This window comes from Dreissena polymorpha, chromosome 7, assembly GCF_020536995.1.
Source record: "Dreissena polymorpha isolate Duluth1 chromosome 7, UMN_Dpol_1.0, whole genome shotgun sequence".
NCBI classification, from domain to species: Eukaryota; Metazoa; Mollusca; class Bivalvia; order Myida; family Dreissenidae; genus Dreissena; species Dreissena polymorpha.
In genome coordinates, this window is record NC_068361.1 from 37745391 (window position 1) to 37765935 (window position 20545).

General features: G+C 38.1%; 2 protein-coding genes across 6 annotated transcripts in view; both read left to right on the forward strand.

Annotated features, from left to right (window-relative positions):
- LOC127839058 (uncharacterized) overlaps window positions 1-20545 on the forward strand; it is a 311917-nt gene that overhangs the window by 215868 nt on the left and 75504 nt on the right. The gene's annotated exons all lie outside the window — the stretch shown is intronic.
- Window positions 1-20545, forward strand: part of LOC127839049 (phosphatidylinositol polyphosphate 5-phosphatase type IV-like) — a 52766-nt gene that overhangs the window by 20724 nt on the left and 11497 nt on the right. For all 4 annotated transcript variants that reach the window (XM_052367209.1, XM_052367206.1, XM_052367208.1 and 1 more), the window contains 2 exons: window positions 1041-2937; window positions 7834-7945. In XM_052367209.1, coding sequence (XP_052223169.1) covers window positions 1041-2937; window positions 7834-7945 — 2009 coding nt within the window. The remainder of the gene's footprint in view (window positions 1-1040; window positions 2938-7833; window positions 7946-20545) is intronic.

A 20545-nucleotide genomic window follows, 5' to 3' on the forward strand; every position in this document is an offset into this window, starting at 1 on the left:
GATTAGCATGTACAGTCTGAAGTGTTGTCTCAGATTAGCCTGTGCAGTCTGAAGTGTCATCTCAAATTAGCCTGTACAGTCTGAAGTGTCATCTCAGATTAGCCTGTGCAGTCTGAAGTGTTGTCTCAGATTAGCCTGTGCAGTCTGAAGTGTCATCTCAGATTAGCCTGTGCAGTCTGAAGTGTTGTCTCAGATTAGCCTGTACAGTCTGAAGTGTTGTCTCAGATTAGCCTGTGCAGTCTGAAGTGTTGTCTCAGATTAGCCTGTGCAGTCTGAAGTGTTGTCTCAGATTAGCCTGTGCAGTCTGAAGTGTTGTCTCAGATTAGCCTGTGCAGTCTGAAGTGTTGTCTCAGATTAGCCTGTACAGTCTGAAGTGTTGTCCCAGATTAGCATGTACAGTCTGAAGTGTTGTCTCAGATTAGCATGTACAGTCTGAAGTGTTGTCTCAGATTAGCCTGTGCAGTCTGAAGTGTTGTCTCAGATTAGCCTGTACAGTCTGAAGTGTTGTCTCAGATTAGCCTGTACAGTCTGAAGTGTTGTCTCAGATTAGCCTGTACAGTCTGAAGTGTTGTCTCAGATTAGCCTGTACAGTCTGAAGTGTTGTCTCAGATTAGCCTGTACAGTCTGAAGTGTTGTCTCAGATTAGCCTGTGCAGTCTGAAGTGTTGTCTCAGATTAGCCTGTACAGTCTGAAGTGTTGTCTCAGATTAGCCTGTGCAGTCTGAAGTGTTGTCTCAGATTAGCCTGTGCAGTCTGAAGTGTCATCTCAGATTAGCCTGTGCAGTCTGAAGTGTCGTCTCAGATTAGCCTGTGCAGTCTGAATTGTTGTCCCAGGTTAGCCTGTGCAGTCTGCACAGGTTAATCGGGGACAACACTATCCGCCTTTACTTGATTTTTTGCTAAGAAGAGACTTTCTTGCAGATTGCACAAGCTAATCTGGGACGACAGTTTAAGCACAGGCATTAAACCCCTTTTTGAAGTTTTTTACAGAACACGGCAGATATGTTTTTGCAATACAGAAACTTTTTTTTATATGTTTAGGGCGGAAAAAGAAAAGTGCCGCTGCCAAGCTAGCAGAACGAAAACGGAGGGATTCTGGAGGAGGAAGTGAATTTGGCTCCACAGCATCCTTACAACAGGGTGCAGAAAAAGAGTCTGCCTTAACTCCAAAGAGGAATGAGTCAAAAGAGAATATCAATGAACCAAAAGTAAATGGCTTATCTGGAACTGGGACATTGTTAACAAGTGCTAACAAAGAAGTGAGCGGAGTGACTTGTGGTAGTAAAACTGATTTTAAGGATACGAACGGAGAAATTAACAATGGTGTAAAAACAAATGAGGATACCACTAATTCCAGAGAGAATTTGTCGAAAAAAACAAGCCCACCTAAGCCAGTGCCTAGAAAAGTCAGTAGACGAAAGCCAGTGGACAGAAATCCGTTTGATCCAAGCAATGTTACAGAGGGAACTGTTGTGAGCATTTATGAGAAACGAGACGCTACAAGACGGTCTCGGAAAGATTCTTCCTCAACATCTGGGAGTAAACCAGACTTGATAACTGACTCCGATACCTCACAGAAATCAAATTCAAAACGCGATCTCTTTCCACAAGGCGAGGGTTCCGAGTTGAAACCTAGGTTTGGTAACTCTTCCCTATTAGCTCCGTCTAAAACCAGGGGAGGTTTGTCTTCATTGGGCGATTTGCCAGCCTTAGACGGGGGGTCCGCGCAAAAGTTGCGAGGCGATGATCGTTTGAACCCTGTGCCTATGGACATTGATGCTGATTCAGATCAGGAAAGTAACGCTGGTAATGATAAACATTCTGATTTAATCAGTAAAAATGCGCCTTCTGATGCAACAGTGCACAGGTTTCGTGCTTTACGTATGACTCCTGACCGGTCAAGATCTGAAGAATCGTTGAAGAACGCTCAGTTTGCTCCTAAACCGCCCTCAACACCTCGATCAGCGAGAAGAAATTCGTCAAAGGGTGAAAAGCGTAATCGTGAAGCAAACTCTTCAGACGAAGGACAAGATATTGATTCTAAGAAACAGAATTCTGACGGGATTAAGATTAGTGAAAATATTGGGAATTATAGTTTGTCAAATTCACAAATGGCTGACGAAGAGAAAATGGATGTGGACCATGATATTAAAATTGAAAGGAAACCTGCTAAGGGTATAGTACTGCATCCTGATGTAAAAGAGGTTAAAGACATAAGTGAACTAAATGTTAATCAGAACATGCAGGATCCTGAACAATCGTTGAGTGGGGAAAACCTTGTAAAGCCAAGAGTGAGTCAGTCACAAAGAACAAATGTAGAAATCAGCCCAGATATGAGTTTTAATGTCTCTCCGGATAAGTATGAATTTGAAATATCTCCAGAGAAACGAAGCAACGTATCAAGTGCTCAAAGTTTGGATGTGGACTCGGTTGATAAAAAAGGTGCAGTGAAAAATTTGGCAAAAACAAGTGCAAGAAGACTTTTACCGCTAGATGGAAGTGACTTGAATACATCTGAAAAGCCATCTCTTGATACTTTAGGTTCAGCATCTGATTTACAAGCCATCAATTCAAATTACCAAAAGGTGCTTCAAGGAAAGACTTCGAGTAAAGAATTGCCGACTCTGGCACAGAATACTCCAAAGCCAAGTGGTTCGGGCACAATGTTCGACATCGTAATGCCAGAACCTAAACCAAATGCAGGGAAATTGGCCCCTATTCAGCCAAAGAACCCTCCTCCCCCTCTAACAGAAGATATGAAATCTCAGTCGATGAGAGTCTCCTACAAGACAGACCCCAGCTACCCACTACCAAAGTACTTTGCACGGTCTGTGTCTGGCGGTAGCACCGACAGATCCAAGTTTGAGACAATGTCAATGCGATCAAACTTTGCTTTGTCTGCGATACCTAGTTTAGCAACAAAGGATGCAAGAGACAGGTGATAATTGCAGCTATTTATTTTTAGCTCACCTGCCACGAAGTGACATGGTGAGCTTATGTGACCATGTGATGTCCGGCGCCCGTATGTGCGTGCGTGCGTGTGTGCGTCCGTCAACAATTTGCTTGTGTAGACAGTAGATGTCACAGTTCATCCAATCTTTATGAAATTTGGTCAGAATGTTAATCTTGATGAAATCTGGGTTGGGATTGTATTTGGGTCATCTGGGGTCAAAAACTAGGTCACTAGGTCAAAAACTAGGTCAAATAATTAAAAAACCTTGTGTAGACTATAGAGGTCGCAGTTTTCATCCAATCTGTATCAAATTTGGTCAGAATGTTTATCTTGATGAAATCTGTGTTGGGATTGTATTTGGGTCATCTGAGGTCAAAAACTAGGTCACTAGGTCAAAAACTAGGTCAAATAATAGAAAAATCTTGTGTAGACAATAGAGGTCACAGTTTTCATCCAATCTTCATAAAATTTGGCCAGAATGTTTGCCTTGAAGAAATCTGGGTTGGGATTGTATTTGGGTCATCTGGGGTCAAAAACTAAGTCAATAGGTCAAATAATAGAAAAACCTTGTGTAGGCAATAGAGGTCACAGTTTTCATCCAATCTTTATAAAATTTGATCAGAATGTTTATCTTGGTGAAATCTGGGTTGGGATTGTATTTGGGTCACCTGGGGTCAAAAACTAGGTCAATAGGTCAAATATTAGAAAAACCTTGTGTAGACAATAGAGGTCACAGTTTGCATCCAATCTTTATGAAATTCGGTCAGAATGTTTATTTTGATGAAATCTGGGTTGGGATTGTATTTGGTTAGTCAGGTGAGCGATTCAGGGCCATCATGGCCCTCTTGTTACTGTATCAGGGGTGTAATTTTTTAGCTCGGCTGTTTTCGAAGGGTTTGAACATTGGCTCTTAAATCAAAGTGCTTCAACCTACAACTTTGAAACTTCACATGTAGCTGCACCTTGATGAGTTCTACATGCCACACCCATTTTTGGGTCACTAGGTCAAAGGTCAAGGTCACTGTGACCTCTAAAAAAAATAAAATCTGACAAGCTTTCATTTATTAGCTCATCTATTTTTTGAAAAAAAAAAGAGCTATTGTCATCACTTTGGCATCTGCGTCGGCGTCCGGTTAAGTTTTGCGTTTAGGTCCACTTTTCTCAGAAAGTATCAATGCTATTGCATTCAAATTTGGTACACTTACTTACTATCATGAGGGGACTGGGCAGGCAAAGTTAGATAACTCTGGCGTGCATTTTGACAGAATTATGTGCCCTTTTTATACTGAGAAAATTGAAAATTTTGGTTAAGTTTTGTGTTTAGGTCCATTTTATTCCTTAAGTAGTATCAAAGCTATTGCTTTCATACTTGCAACACTTACTAACTATCATAAGGGGACTGTACAGGCAAAGTTATGTAACTCTGACTGGCATTTTGACAGAATTATGTGCCCTTTTTATACTTAGAAAAATTGAAAATTTGGTTAAGTTTTGTGTTTAGGTCCACTTTATTCCTACAGTATCAAAGCTATTGCTTTCATACTTGCAACACTTATTAACTATCATAAGGGGACTGTGCAGGCAAAGTTATGTAACTCTGACTGGCATTTGGACGGAATTATGGGCCCTTTATACATAGAAAATTGAAAATTTGGTTAAGTTTTGTGTTTTGGTCCACTTTACCCCTAAAGTATCATAGATATTGCTTTCATACTTGGAACACTCGCAAACTATCATAAGGGTACAGTAAAAGGACAAGTTGCTAAACTCTGGTTGTCATTTTTACGGAATTATGGCCCTTTTTTGACTTAGTAACTTTGAATATATGGTTAAATTTTGTGTTTCGATCCACTTTATTTCAAAAGTATCAAGGCTATTGCTTTCAAACTTCAAATACTTTCATGCTTTCATAAGATTACTGTACCTGGCAAGTTGAATTTTACCTTGACCTTTAAATGACCTTCAAATTTTTAAATTTTGCAAAAATTGCCATAACTTCTTTATTTATGATTAGATTTGATTGATACTTTGACAAAACTACTCTTATCTGACATACCACAATAGACTCCACCCAAACCATCTCCCGTGCCCTCCCCCCCCCCCCCCCCCCCCCGAATTCCCCCCCCCCCCTATTTTTTTTTTTTTTTTTTTTTTAAGATCATCTCACAAATGACCACCACACCCTCACACTATATCCCCCCCCCCCCCCCCACCCCCCCAAATTATTTTTTTTTGAAACGGTTAAAAAACACAAATATATATTTTTATTATTTTATTTTTGAAATACCGTCCAACCATCGCACCCAAGTATCCCCTCCACCCCACCCCCCCCACCCCCCCACCCCCCGAATTTTTTTTTTTGCATTTATTTTCTAATTTTTTCGCATTTTTGGACGATAATGTAATAAATGTCCACACCCCCACACTATACACCCCTCTTCAATCCACCCCTCCCTCCTTTGTGATTGAAATTGAGAGTCCCTTCACCTTTAAAAAGAAAATAGATGAGCGGTCTGCACCCGCAAGGCGGTGCTCTTGTTAAAAACTGCACCCGCAGCCGAGCGTGGCACCCGTTATGTGGTGCTCTTGTTCCTCCTGTCAGCTGATTTCTTCCCTTTCATTGTCAAACTAATTTTATAAATAGTTATACACTTTGCTGAATCTATATAGAAATGAAGAGTTTAGTTGAATCATAAAATGGGAAAAGAGCTGAGCATTTTCCTCCCATGAGTTGGTTCTTAAATCACAACCCTGTGTACTTAAATTGTAGTACATGTAATTGTGTGGTTGTGATATACATGTACACATGTAGTCACAATCACTAAATTTGCCATGAAACATGAATTTTATTATTTGTAAGTTTTTTGTGGGGAAATAGTTATTATCGTGCTATGTTTGGAAATATTACAAACACTTTAAACTGTTATGTTATTTGTTCAGTCTTTAAAAAGACTTTGAAATAGGACAATATTAAGAAAATGAAAGTTTAATCGTCAAGGGTGTCATGTCATGTCAGCCAACTCGCTCTATTTAGAGACAAGACTGCATCTTATTTTGAAACCAATATTATTCTTGGTGGGTCTTCTCAACCACAAAATCAAATGTTCTAGTCCAAAGTTGTATATCAGACTGTAAAAAAAAAATCTACAAATTTAAAGTTCCATAAACACTAAAAATAATGAATATTTCATTAGCTCATAAAAACTATGTTGTGATTCCAAGGCTTCCCGAAGCCAATCTTGCGCTTGCTCGTTAATGTTCTGATAAGGTCGCAGGAAATCCACATGGAATATATTGTCACAAAAAAATAAAATGAGCTTTTTGTACCTCTTTAAATCTATATTACCATACGACATCTAACGTTGAAATTTTGGCTATTGCTATATGGAACACAGATTTTTATGGGTAGAGTATATTTTACAGAATATTTTACGAAGTTTTCGTTGATTTCAAGTGTTTATGGGGCTTTACGATTTGAATAATCCAAAAAATTTCATGTCCACAAAAATAAGTTAATCTACAGTATTGTCATGTATCTGTTAAGTACTGAAGACTTTGGCGAACCCCGTATTGGCTGGGGTATTTTCCTGCCCAGAGAATTGCACCACATTTCATGGTCTGAACTCACATAATTAATGCCTCTATCTGACATAAATCATTTGGCGTGTAAACTTGAGAAATATTGTGCATAAAGGTACACTCAAATGATACTTTTTCCTTTGCTCACTTCTGTAATTCTGGTATTTTATTTTTGCATTTGCATACCCAAACATTGCAGCCGTGTATACAACTTTACCACTTAGAAGCAATGTGAAAACAGCTGTATGCATTGCATGCCATTTCTGCAGCCTTGGTTAAACCTTTTCCACTCAGATGCAATGTGGAAATGGCTGTATGCAACCAGCATAAACCACCACTTACTTGCAGGCTGTTCAGGTTTTATGCTGTTTGCAGCTTATCAATATGTTAATGCAAATGAAGCCTTTAAAATTAAAAAAATAGGAAAAAAAGTATAAAATTTAATATGATTTTCTAAGGGACTTCTACACACATGTAGAGGTGTGTACAATGTATCTGAGTGGTGAAGGGTTCATTAAATATTTTATGCCTCCTTTTATGTCTGTCTGTCTGTCTGTCTGTCTGTCTGTCTGTCTGTCTGTCTGTCTGTCTGTCTGTCTGTCTGTCTGTCTGTCTGTCTGTCTGTCTGTCTGTCTGTCTGTCTGTCTGTCTGTCTGTCTGTCTGTCTGTCTGTCCGAAACTTTAACCTTGGTTAAAGTTTGATAACTTTTGCAATATTGAACATACCAACTTGATATTTATCATGCATGTTATTCTAATGGAGCTGCTCATTTTGAGTGGTGAAAAGTCATGGTGAAGGTTATCCTTCAAGGTCAAAGGTTAAGTATCATTGTATTTTTCTTTCCTAAAACTTTAACCTCGTTAAAGTTTTATCATAACTATTTTTAATATTGAACACAGCAATTTCATATTTGGCATGCATGTTTATCTCGTGGAGCTGCACATTTTAAGTGGTGAAAGGTCAAGGTTATCCTTCAAGGTCAAAGGTTAAAAATTAAAAAAAACAACATTTCTCCAATCAATCTCTTACTTACTTCTCATGGAGCTGCACATTTTGAGTGTTGAAAGGTAAAGGTCAACCTTCATGGTCAAAGGTCAAAATATAAAAAAAATCATAATTTTTTTAATATTGAACACAGCAACTTCATATTTGCTATGCATGTGCATCTCGTGGAGCTGCACATTTTGAGTGGTGAAAGGTCAAGGTCATCCTTCAAGGTCAAAGGTCAACAAAAAAAGCGGCGCATTAGGGGGCATTGTGTTTCTGACAAACACATCTCTTGTTCTGTATGTATCCAACAGGATGAGAAGTCATGGTGGCACTAGTTTGTTGTCTTCCCTGGAGTTGGACCGACTTTTCCCGGACAGAAAGATTGGCTTGTGGGCGGGAACGTGGAATATGGCTGAGATGAAGGTAATTATTGTACTCTTCACACATTTTAAAGAGTTTCCGAGTGTTTAATAGTTATTTGTTAGTTTTAACACATTGTAAACAATTATTTTTATGCCCCGGTAGGGTGGCATATAGCAGTTGAACTGTCCGTCAGTATGTCAGTCAGTCTGTCCGTCCGTCGGAAAAATCTTTAACATTGGCCATCACTTTTTCACTTTAGAAGATAGCAACTTGATATTTGGCATGCATGGGTATCTCATGGAGCTGAACATTTTGAGTGGTGAAAGGTGAAGGTCAAGGTCATCCTTCAAGGTCAAATGTCAAATATATGGCGTCTGTCCGTCTGCAAACTTTAACATTGGCCATAACTTTTTCAATATTGAAGATAGCAACTTGATATTTGGCATGCATGTGCATCTCATGGAGCTGCACATTTTGAGTGGTGAAAGGTGAAGGTCAAGGTCATCCTTCAAGGTCAAATGTCTAATAAATGGCATCTGTCGGTCCGTCCAAAAACTTTAACATTGGCCTTCACTTTTTCACTATTGAAGATAGCAACTTGATATTTGGCACGCATGTGTATCTCATGGAGCTGAACATTTTGAGTGGTGAAAGGTGAAGGTCAAGGTCATCCTTCAAGGTCAAATGTCAAATATATGGCGTCTGTCCGTCTGAAAACTTAAACATTGGCCATTTCTTTTTATGCTCCCCGAAATAAATTTCGGCGGAGCATATAGTTGCCAGTTTGTCCTTCCTTACTTACTTACTTACTTACTTTCTTACTTCCGTCACACTTTTGCTACCGTTTCTCATAGCGCCTTCAATACTTAACCAATCACTTTCATATTTGGCATGTAGGTACCTTGCATGGAACCCTACTTTTTGATGAGGTTTGAGGTCACTGGGTCAAGGTCACCGAGGCTAATAATAGATTTTTTAGGTGTATATTAACACATACATTGACAAAGCACATCATCGGGGAGCATCCATCAGTTTCACTGATATTCTTGTTTAATATTGAAGATAGCAGCTTGATATTTGGCATGCATGTGTATCTCATGAAGCTGCACATTTTGAGTGGTGGAAGTTCAAGGTCAAGGTCATCCTTCAACGTCAAAAGTCAAACAAAAAAACAAAAAACAAAAATTTCAAAGCGGCATTCTCATGAAGCTGCACATTTTGAGTGGTAGAAGTTCAAGGTCAAGGTCATCCTTCAAGGTCAAAGGTAAAAAAAACAAACTATTTCAAAGCGGTGTTCGCATGAAGCTGCACATTTTCAGTGGTGGAAGTTCAAGGTCAAGGTCATCCTTCAAGGTCAAAAAAAAAATAAATAAATAAAAAATTCAAAGCGGCATTCTAATGAAGCTGCACATTTTGAGTGGTGGAAGTTCAAGGTCAAGGTCATCCTTGAAGGTAAAAGGTAAAAAAAAAAAATCAAAGCAGTGTTCTCATGAAGCTGCACTTTTTGAGTGTTGGAAGTTCCAGGTCAAGGTCATCCTTCAAGGTCAAAAGTATTTTTTTTTTCAAAGCGGCGCAATCGGCGGCATTGTGTTTCTGACGAACACATCTCTTGTTAGATTTATTACTCTTTACTCATTGTAATGAATAACATAGTGTTTTTACAGTTATTTATTTAATATTGTTAATTATATCTTGATGGTAAATCATAAGGCATTAAGCTGTACATGTATATTTCCTGACTAGCTCTTGCTTTGAACATTCCAGCAAATTTACAATGTCCAAATTCTTCTCATTTTGGGGTATTTTATTGGGTTAAAAAAAAACAAATAGTTGTAGCCAAATGGATTTCTTTAGCTTACTTTATAAAATTATGTACAAAAGGTTTTGAAAAAAAGTAAAAATTAAAATGAAATAAACCCATAACATATGTCTGACTGAATTTTTTTATCCGACTTTTTATAAACTAATTCCTAATGTTGTTGATAAATAGCAGTGTTTTGGAATTTACTAAATATCTCATGACATTGCTATCCCTTTCAAAGATTACGAAGGTAAGAAAAGTTAGGTCGTCAATTGCATGATTCCTTGATTATTTTTTAAGCAGAAAGATCTAAATTGAGAAATGTGTTACTGTGATCTGACATCCCTTGTCGGCTCAAACCATGTTTTCCTCAATAAGCTCAAAAATATTATTTCATGCAAACATTGGCAAAAGCACTATAATTCAACTGGATGATTTTTGTCTTGACTATTAAATTAAATGTCCAAGCTTTTTGTGGACATCATTCTACATATTGCTCTGGTGACAAGTTAACCCTTTCAGTGCGGGAACCGGATTTTAAAGGCCTTTGCAAACAGTTTGAATCCAGATGAGATGCCACAGAACGTGGCGTCTCATCAGGATCCAAACTGTTTGCTATTCTGATAGTATTCTTTGAAAAAAAAAATGAAGAAAATGCTTATTTTAGAAATTTAGAAGACAACATTTTAGCAGATGACAAATTTCCCAGCATGCAAAGGGTTAACATGCAACCTTAGCATATACTACAGATATCCACTTGAAATTTCACATATATGTCTGTGTTCTGTTTCTCTGACCCACAGTATAGCAGAAATATGCCCCTTTTACCTAAAATTTCAGGTTACTGTTTGTGTGTAAAGACTCTTATGCTTTATATCTACTGAAGATATTGAAACAAAAGTGTGTTAACCCTTTCAGTGCGGGAACCGAATTTTGAAGGCCTTTGCAAACAGTTTGGATCCAGATGAGACACCACAGAACGTGGCGTCTCATCAGGATCCAAACTGTTTGCTATTCTGATAGTATTTTTTGAAAAAAATCGAAGAAAATGCTAATTTTAGAAATTCAGCAGACGACATTATAGCAGACGACAAATTTCCCAGCATGCAAAGGGTTAATTGTCTTTATGTCAAGTCCCTTAAAATATAATTTTCTTTCCCTCCTCATAAGAATATTCATAATAATTGTGTTAAATGGGAAGCTTGGATACCATGTGATAAATAGTTTTAACCCTTCCCAAAGCAGAAGCAAAGTGAAAATGGCTACACATGTATGTGCTAAAACAGCATAAAACCAGAACAGCCTGCGAGTAACTCGCAATCTGTTCAGGTTTTATGCTGTTTGCTGGTAATCAGTATGTAAGGGTTTTAAATAAAGCCTTTCAAAGTTAATTCTAGTAAGAAAGGTCTTCATTTAAATTTAACTTTCTAAGGAACTACAAATGTGTCAAAGTACGTATCGAAAGTGTTAAGCAACAAATGACAGTAAGTTAGCATCTATTTTTGGTCAAAATGATTGTTCTCAATCTAGATCTTTCCGCTTCCACATTCATAATGTTATAACCGAATTATACAGGTACAATGTACACAGTTAAAGGAATGTTATTGGCTTGTTCCAAGGTGCTTGAGCACAGATGCTTCATTTTGTGATCAGATTTCATTTGCAAATACTTGTTGCTGCTAGGCCTTTAGCCCTTTCAGTGCGGGAACCGAATTTTGAAGGCCTTTGCAAACAGTTTGGATCCTGATGAGACGCCACAGAACGTGGCGTCTCATCAGGATCCAAACTGTTTGCTATTCTGATAGTATTCTTTAAAAAAAATCGAAGAAAATGCTAATTTTAGAAATTCAGCAGACGACATTTTAGCAGAAGACAAATTACCCAGCATGCAAAGGGTTAGCCCAAACTCAGTCCCATTTAGACCCATGATTCAAGTAAGCTAAATGTGACGGCAGCTGACACAAAAATAAATAACAGCAAATTACTTTGGTTAATTAACTTAATTTCCCTTTATTTAATGCATTCATGCCTAGCGTCCTGAAAAAAGGACATTGCAAACAGCGTAGACCCAGATGAGACGCCGCATGATGCGGCATCTCATCTGGGTCTGCGCTGTTTGCTTGAAGGAATTTCTGTAAGAAATATTCTAAAAATAGAAATAAATATACCAGACATCCCCAATTTTGGAAATAACTTGATCCAATTTAGAAGGATGGGAGAGTCCACTGGGCATAAATGGGTTAATGCAGTTAGTACTTAGATATTTTAATGGAAGCAGATTCCTGACTCTTGATGCAAGCATTAAAAAAAATACTTTTGCAAATAATCTGCCTTGCACCATTTCGATGCAAATGTTACAAAAAAAGTAACTCCAAATATGTTTTATTGCATAAACATTATATTTTTTCATAGTATTTCACTTAAGTTTATGCAAAATAACATTTTCATATAGCACGAAATAAATATGCAGAAACAAAATAACTGTGGACTTCATTATATTGACAAATTTTAATTTAAACCTTAACATTTCAAGCACCATGTTTTTATGACCCCCAGTATATCCTGTGGGACATATTGTTTTTGGCCTGTCTGTTGGTTTGTTTGTTTGTGCCAAACTTAAACATTGGCCATAACATTTGCAATATTGAAGATAGCAACTTGATATTTGTTATGCATGTGTATCTCATGGAGCTGCACATTTTGAGTGGTGAAAAGTCAAGGTTATTCTTCAAGGTCAAAGCTCAAATAAATAGGGGACATAGTGTTTCACAAACACATCTTGTTTTCCCTTGAAAAATCCATTAAAATCCCTGATTTATTTAAGTAATTATGATAGCACTGATTGAGTTCTATAACCCTTTACAAATCAGAAGCAAAGTAAAAATGGCTTTTGCAACCAGCATAAAACCAGAACAGCCTGCAAGTGACTTGCAGTCTACTCAGGTTTTGTGCTGTTTGCTGCTGATCAGTATCTTAAGAACTTGGAAAGGAAGCCTTCAAAACTTGATTCTAGTAAAGAAGATTATAAATTTAATGAGATTTTCTAACGAACAAGAAACACATCGAAGTTCATCTATAATGGGTGAAGGGTTAACAAGCTAAAAAGAGATACAACAACATTGGAAAATAACAACTTCCAAGCTCTTACCACACACCTAATGGCTGCTGGTCTATACATATGTGCTTGAAAAAATCCTTGGAAACAGCCTCATATTGTTGTATTCTTTATTTTGCATGATGATTTTATGTATATTACTAGATGACAGAGGTGAGTGAGTAAGATCTTAGTTAATTTAACCCTGTATAATTTGATTGATTTGCAATATGTGAACTCATAATGCCTAATTTGTTTGTTTGCCAGTACATGTACAATAGTTTTACCCTTATTTAGGTGATCTAATACATGTTCACATGTAGCTAATATGTGTATGCCTTAATTGTTTTATTTATTCCCATGCTAGCAACTGAAAAGTATTGGTTGATGCCACATAATTAATGTTCGTTTATTTACATCTTTAGAGTGAAATCCGGGTTTTCCGCTATGTAAAAAAGGCTGTAAAATGGACCTGATCCCAAAGCAAACAAACCCGATCCCAAACCGAAATTTAAAAAAAAATCCAAATTTAAAATTATTTTTTTAGAAAGAAGTGTCTTATGACTTTTGATCAGTAGACTCTATATTTCATTTTTTTTTTAGCTTGGATATTTTCGGAGAAAACTCAAGGTATTGTCATAGCCAGCTAGTCGTCAGCTGTCTGCCGTGCTAAAACCTTAAAATTGGCTCTAAAATCAAAGTGCTTCCACCTACACAACTTTGAAACTTCATATGTAGTTGCACCTTGATGAGTTCTACATGCCAAACCCATTTTTTGGTCACTAGGTCAAAGGTCAAGGTCACTGTGACCTTTAATATAAAACTTTAACATAGGCTCTAAAATCAAAGTGCTTCCACCTACACAACTTTGATACTTCATATGTACATGCACCTTGATGGGTCCTACACGCCACAACCATTTTTGGGTCACTAGGTCAAAGGTCAAGGTCACTGTGACCTTTAATATAAAACTTTAAAATAGGCTCTAAAATCAAAGTGCTTCCACCTACAACTTTGAAACTTCATGTGTAGATGCAACTTCATCAGTTCTACACGCCACACCCGTTTTTGGGTCACTAGGTCAAAGGTCAAGGTCACTGTGACCTCTTATATAAAACTTCATCAAAGGCTCTACAATCAAGGTGCTTTCTTTCTGACAAGCTTTCATTTATTCAAAACTGCAGACACAGCAGAGCGTTGTGATAGTGGGTGCTGCTCTTGGTTTAACAACCTTCAAAATATTTAACCTTAATTTATATGATTTTCATCTAAAATTGCTAGGAAAAGACCTGTTGTGTCAATATTTGTTAATAAAAAAATCCCAAATTGGTCCTTTTTGTTGATTAAAAATTCCAAAATTTGCCACTTTTATCAATTAAAAAATCCCAGTTTGACCAGACTCTGTTTCCCAAAATGGCTGGAAAATCCCCTGGAAATAACACTTGTGTAGGATTGCAAGTAACGTTTGTTAATCTTATGCTGTCTAAGTTTTATAGTGACATCACCAGAGTGAAATAACTTTTGTTGATGATTGCTAGTAACATTTGTTAATATTTTACTGTCTAGGTTTTATAATTACAACACTTGATTATCATTGCTAGTTATGTTGGTTCTGGTTGTCTAGATACAAAATTATAGATACCGATTCACTAGTGATCCGTTTTTGTGCAACATTTTTTCTGGTCGCTCCCTATCTACCATAATGAAAAATTCTGATCAAATTGGGCTAAAATGATTTGCCCATCAAGATGTTGATTTTAATTGAGGTCAATGTCGCACTTTACCATTTTAGCTTTTGTTGTGATGTCCATTCAATAAATCTGTTTCCTCAAAGGGACATACTCAATTTTTATTCATTAACCCTTTCCCACTCAGAAGCAAAGTAAAATTGGCTATGTGCAAACAGCATGAAACCAGAACAGCCTACGAGTAATTAGCAGTCTGTTCAGGTTTTATGCTGTTTGCTGCTCATCAGTATCTATGGTTTTGAGATGAATTCTCAAAAACTTGAGTCTGGTAAGAAAGGTCTTAAATTAAATGTAACTTTCTAAGGGACTACAAATGCGTGAAAATACTTATCTAAGTGATAAAGGGTTAAAAACACTCAAGACCTGCAGCCCACTAATGTCACCAGCTGGGTGCCACATTTCACAGCTTGTCTTGCTTTTAACCTAAGAGGTTGCCATGGCCCTTGTGGATATGGTGTCTGCTTTGTGACCAGGGGGTCACCATGGTCCTAGTGGATATGGTGTCTGCCTTGTGACCAGGGGGTCACCATGGTCCTAGTGGATATGGTGTCTGCCTTGTGACCAGGGGGTCACCATGGTCCTAGTGGATATGGTGTCTGCCTTGTGACCAGGGGGTCACCATGGTCCTAGTGGATATGGTGTCTGCCTTGTGACCAGGGGGTCACCATGGTCCTAGTGGATATGGTGTCTGCCTTGTGACCAGGGGGTCACCATGGTCCTAGTGGATATGGTGTCTGCCTTGTGACCAGGGGGTCACCATGGTCCTAGTGGATATGGTGTCTGCCTTGTGACCAGGGGGTCACCATGGTCCTAGTGGATATGGTGTCTGCCTTGTGACCAGGGGGTCACCATGGTCCTAGTGGATATGGTGTCTGCCTTGTGACCAGGGGTCACCATGGTCCTAGTGGATATGGTGTCTGCCTTGTGACCAGGGGGTCACCATGGTCCTAGTGGATATGGTGTCTGCCTTGTGACCAGGGGGTCACCATGGTCCTAGTGGATATGGTGTCTGCCTTGTGACCAGGGGGTCACCATGGTCCTAGTGGATATGGTGTCTGCCTTGTGACCAGGGGGTCACCATGGTCCTAGTGGATATGGTGTCTGCCTTGTGACCAGGGGGTCACCATGGTCCTAGTGGATATGGTGTCTGCCTTGTGACCAGGGGGTCACCATGGTCCTAGTGGATATGGTGTCTGCCTTGTGACCAGGGGGTCACAGGTTTGATCCCAACTGTGGAAGTGTTCTTCAGATCTCCTCCAAAGACAACTAGTACTAGTTCTACCCAGGAAACGGACTCGTGAGTGTTTCAATAAGCCCTAAGCTTTTGATGCAATCAAGCTAACATAATATAATTAAAATAAACCCACTATATGCTCAGAGTAAATTAGTTTAAACCTATTTATTTTAGCTTGATTGCATCAAAAGCCACGACATATATAAACGCTCGGGAGTCCGTTTCCTGGGCCTAGAATCAGTACTTGTTGTCTTTTGGGGAGATCTAAAGAACACTTCCACAGTGGGGATCGAACACATGACATACTGGTCGCTACGCTGACATCATATCCATTACACCACAGCGACCTCTCAGAGAAATTTAACAGCAATATTGGCAGGTACTCTATTTATTAATGGCACCCTTACAGCTCAAGTCACCCAGCTATAATCACAGCCAGCTTGAGCTCCTTTAACCCCCCCTTCATGTTATTATGAACTGCCAGTTTCCTAACTGAGCCATTCAATCCAGATTCCTTTAGCATCTTCCACCTGGATGTGGCTGGGAAACCCTTGGCTTCTATCTCCCCTAGCCTGTTTTAGGCCTACCTGCTTCATGGTTTTCTTGAATAAGGTCTTCATACTTCAAGTTAGTCATAAATACTTGAAAACATGAGAACTACATCGTACTTCCAAAGCTTGCCAAAGCCAATCTTGTGTTCGCTTGTAAATGTTTGGATATCGTAGCTAGAAATTCACATGTAATATATTGTGACACATAAAATAAATATGAGCATTATGTATCGCGTTAAATTTATTTTACCAGACCACATCTAGCATTAAATTTTGGCTCTTGCTATGAGGAACTCTGAGTGTTATGCCCCCGGATCGAATAATCGGGGGTATATTATTTTTGGCCTGTCTGTCAGTGTGTCTGTCCCAAAATATTAACCTTGGTCATAACTTTTGCAATATATAAGATAGCAACTTGATGTTTTGCATGCATGTGCATCTCATGGAGCTGCACATTTTGAGTGGTGAAAGGTCAAGGTCATCCTTCAAGGTTAAAGGTAAAAAAAAAATCAAAGTGGCGCATTAGGAGACATAGTGTTTCTGACAAACACATTTCTTGTTTATTTGTTAACTATATTTTTAGCTCGACTATTATATATGAAATATATATAGTGGAGCTATCTTACTCACCCCGGCGTTAGCGTCTGCGTTAGCGTAAGCGTGCAAATGTAAAAGTTTTCGTACTACCCCAAATATTTTCTTTATCCCTTGACATATTGCTTTCATATTTTGCATACTTGTTTACCAACATGACCCCAACCTATAAACAAGAGCAGACAACTCTATCAAGCATTTTGTCATAATTATGGTCCCTTTTCCACTTAGAATATGCAGCAAATGTTAAAGTTTTCGTACTACCCCATTTATTTTCATTGTCCCTTGACATATTGCTTTCATATTTTGCATACTTTTTTACCAACATCACCCCAACCTATAAACAAGAGCAGACAACTCTATCAAGCATTTAGTCTTAATTATTGCCCCTTTATACTTAGAATATGCATATTATTGATAAATCTATGTTAAAGTTTGCGTACTACCCCAAATATTTCCTATATCCTTTGACATACTGCTTTTATATGTTGCATACTTGTTTACCAACATGACCCCAACCTATAAACAAGAGCAGACCACTGTATCAAGCATTTTGACATAATTATGGCCCCTTTTACACTTAGGTAAATGAACATTTTGCTTAAATTGCCATAACTTCTTTATTTATTATCACATTTTATTATTACTTTGTCAAAGCAACACTTACCTGAATACCACAATGGATTCCACCCAAACAATACCCCACGCCTCTACCCAGAATCCCTCCCCCCCATCCCCCCAATTTTTTTTTTAAACAGCATCTAATAAATTACCACACCCCACATTATACCCCCCCCTACCCCTCCCCTACCCCCCCCAATCCCCCCCCCCCCCCTCATTTTTTTTTAACATCATTTTTTGAAAGATTGTCTCATAAATTATTGAATATAAACAATTTCCCCATGATGGCTTACGTTATACTGTCAAGCACTCGAATAGTCGAGCGGGCTGTCCTCTGACAGCTCTTGTTTGAAATATTGTATGAAATATTCGTGGATTCTGAGCTCTTTCCTCTGATCCTCTGAGTCTCTGAGAATCATCACCAGCCTGGTCTTGAAAAGGGGCGACAGTGGCAGCAGCAACATCCCTTACTTGATGTAGAGTCCCAGGCTAGAGTTCTAACTCCTTTTGTCTTTGGGTGCCCCTTCTTTTGTCAGTTGTTTTATATTGTTGCCCCACAAGCTGCTCCATAGAAGCTACTTAGATCCAATAGGCCGTAGGTGTGAAGTGTAGTGAAGTGTAACCATGTGACAATACATATGAGCCTTGCTCTGTGAAAAGGGGGCTTAATGCATTTGCTTAAAGTGTTGTCCCAGATTAGCCTAGTGTTTTTCCCAGGCCATTTTAGCGTGGCGAAAAGCCACGCCACCCTCCGGGATCGCCACTCTGCCCTTTTCAAAGGCAAATTTCGCCACGTGCCCTTCTTTTCAAAGGCAAATTTCGCCACGCGCCCTTATCGATAACATCTTTATATTGCCTTCTGATCTAACTTGGTCCGCAAAATCAGCTTCCTTGATTGTCTGTGATGCTCCGACTGTGCTTGATTTACTCGAGAGACGTCAACGTCAAATCGACTACATTAATCGAGTAGATTTAATCTATTACAGTGCCCGATTTATAGGTAGTCAAACTGACTGCTCCAAAGCTGTGAATTAGTCATGCGTGAATAACCTGTGTCAGTATCAATCGATAATGCCGGAGGCTATGTTATACCAAGCGCACTTTTCGGTCGGCAATGTGTACTCCTCCACGATAAAATCATTACTTCGGAGACTTTTGATGAAAACTCGATGTTATTCTCGTGGCAATTGTGCATTGCATGCATTATTCAGTTATATCAAAATATATATTTTTACGCATAATTACATTTAAAATCACAAACAAATTTATTCTTTATTGTTTTTGTCTTTAAGATAATTAGATCTAATTATTAAAATAATTACTGAGACGTATACTAATTTAACAAAATGCGAATACGATTTAACGTTGCTATGCGCACCTGTCGCTTAAATCATTTGACATTTTATCAACATGGGGGACTATACAGAATTAAATTGTGACTCGGCAAAAATAATTATTTTTCGTGACTCTTTATTTTCGGACACACGAGTTTTTGTCCGTTATTTATGTCTCTAGGTTTTCGGACAGTATATTTTACAGCGCTATTTTACCAAATTTCGAACCTGTTTCCGATATCTAATGACACTTCAATGATGGGGTTTTACAACCAGATTAACATCATAAAAGATTGCGGGTGCATGCTTGAGGGCAATGGACCGTTACATTTGCGTTATTGGGTAAATGACCTTGTAAACCGGTATTAAACAATGGTTTCGCCCGATAGCATAAGCGTTATGACAATTACCAGGGGTAGTGCCAATTAACAGTTCAATTATCCACCGCAATGGTACTACCCCTTCTCAGTAAAATAACTGTGACAAATACTAACTGTTTCAAATTGTGATGCACCCTATTACAAGTTTTACGAACAATGGAATGTGTTACACAACTATCGGAAATGAACAAACAAAGAAATCATAGTTTGCTTTTTTATTGCGTTAATTACAGGTTCATACAAGCGTGTTTCGGTACATCACATGCTCATTTTTGAACTCGTTGGTCAAAGTATAACCTTGAAGTAACTTTCTGTCAAATAAATTAAGCATTTACAATTATTTAAAATGCAGTGCAAACATATATAACTGTAATTTATACTTTACGGCATGGTATTTTACAAGCGCGTGCTATTACCGGTAGTCGTTGATACAATTGACGCTATTTTCGGACACTTCCATTTTCGACTCTTAGTTTTCGGACACCTGTATTTTGTTAATATTTTTCGTATCTAAGTTTTCGGACACGATTTTTAAAAAATTATTTTTAAGTGTCCGAAAACATAGAGCAATTACGGTAATGAGATTCATATGGATATATTGCTTTATTATGTTTGTCGTGCTGTACAGTTTATTGAAACAGCATGGAACTTAAATGTACATTGCAAGGTAAATATATTAATATAAATCATAGTAAGTTAAAAACATCTATAACCAATAAATGTGCTTGTTTATATGTTATTTTTTCCACAACTGCTTCTGATGCAATTACATGTTTCCCCGTAATTCAGGTATTCCGGGAACGTTTTTGCCCTTTTTTGCCTAAACTGCGCGCTAAAATGCCCTTTTTGAAAGTTATGCGCCATGCCCCTTTGCCCTCCTGGGAAAAACACTATAGCCTGTGCAGTCAACACAGGCTAATCAAGGAAGACACTTTTCGCATAAATTAGATTTTTGCTTAGAAGAGATTTTCTTAAAACAAAAAATATTAGAGCAGAAAGTGTTGTCCCTGATTAGGCTGTGCGGACTGCACAGGCTAATCTGGAATGACACTTTATGCACATGCATTAAACCCCCTTTTCACAGAGCGAGGCTGCAAGTTTTATTGTAAATAATATCACTCAAATGAAAAAGTGACTTAATATATATAAATTTTGTAAGGGATATACTTGTTTATGAATTATAATACGTAACCCTAACTCTAACCCTGAAGGTAGTATGAGGTTCAAAATCAATATTTTGTAATGACTCACTATTAATTAAATAATAACATTCTAATTAATATCAAAGTTTATGAGTATGTAA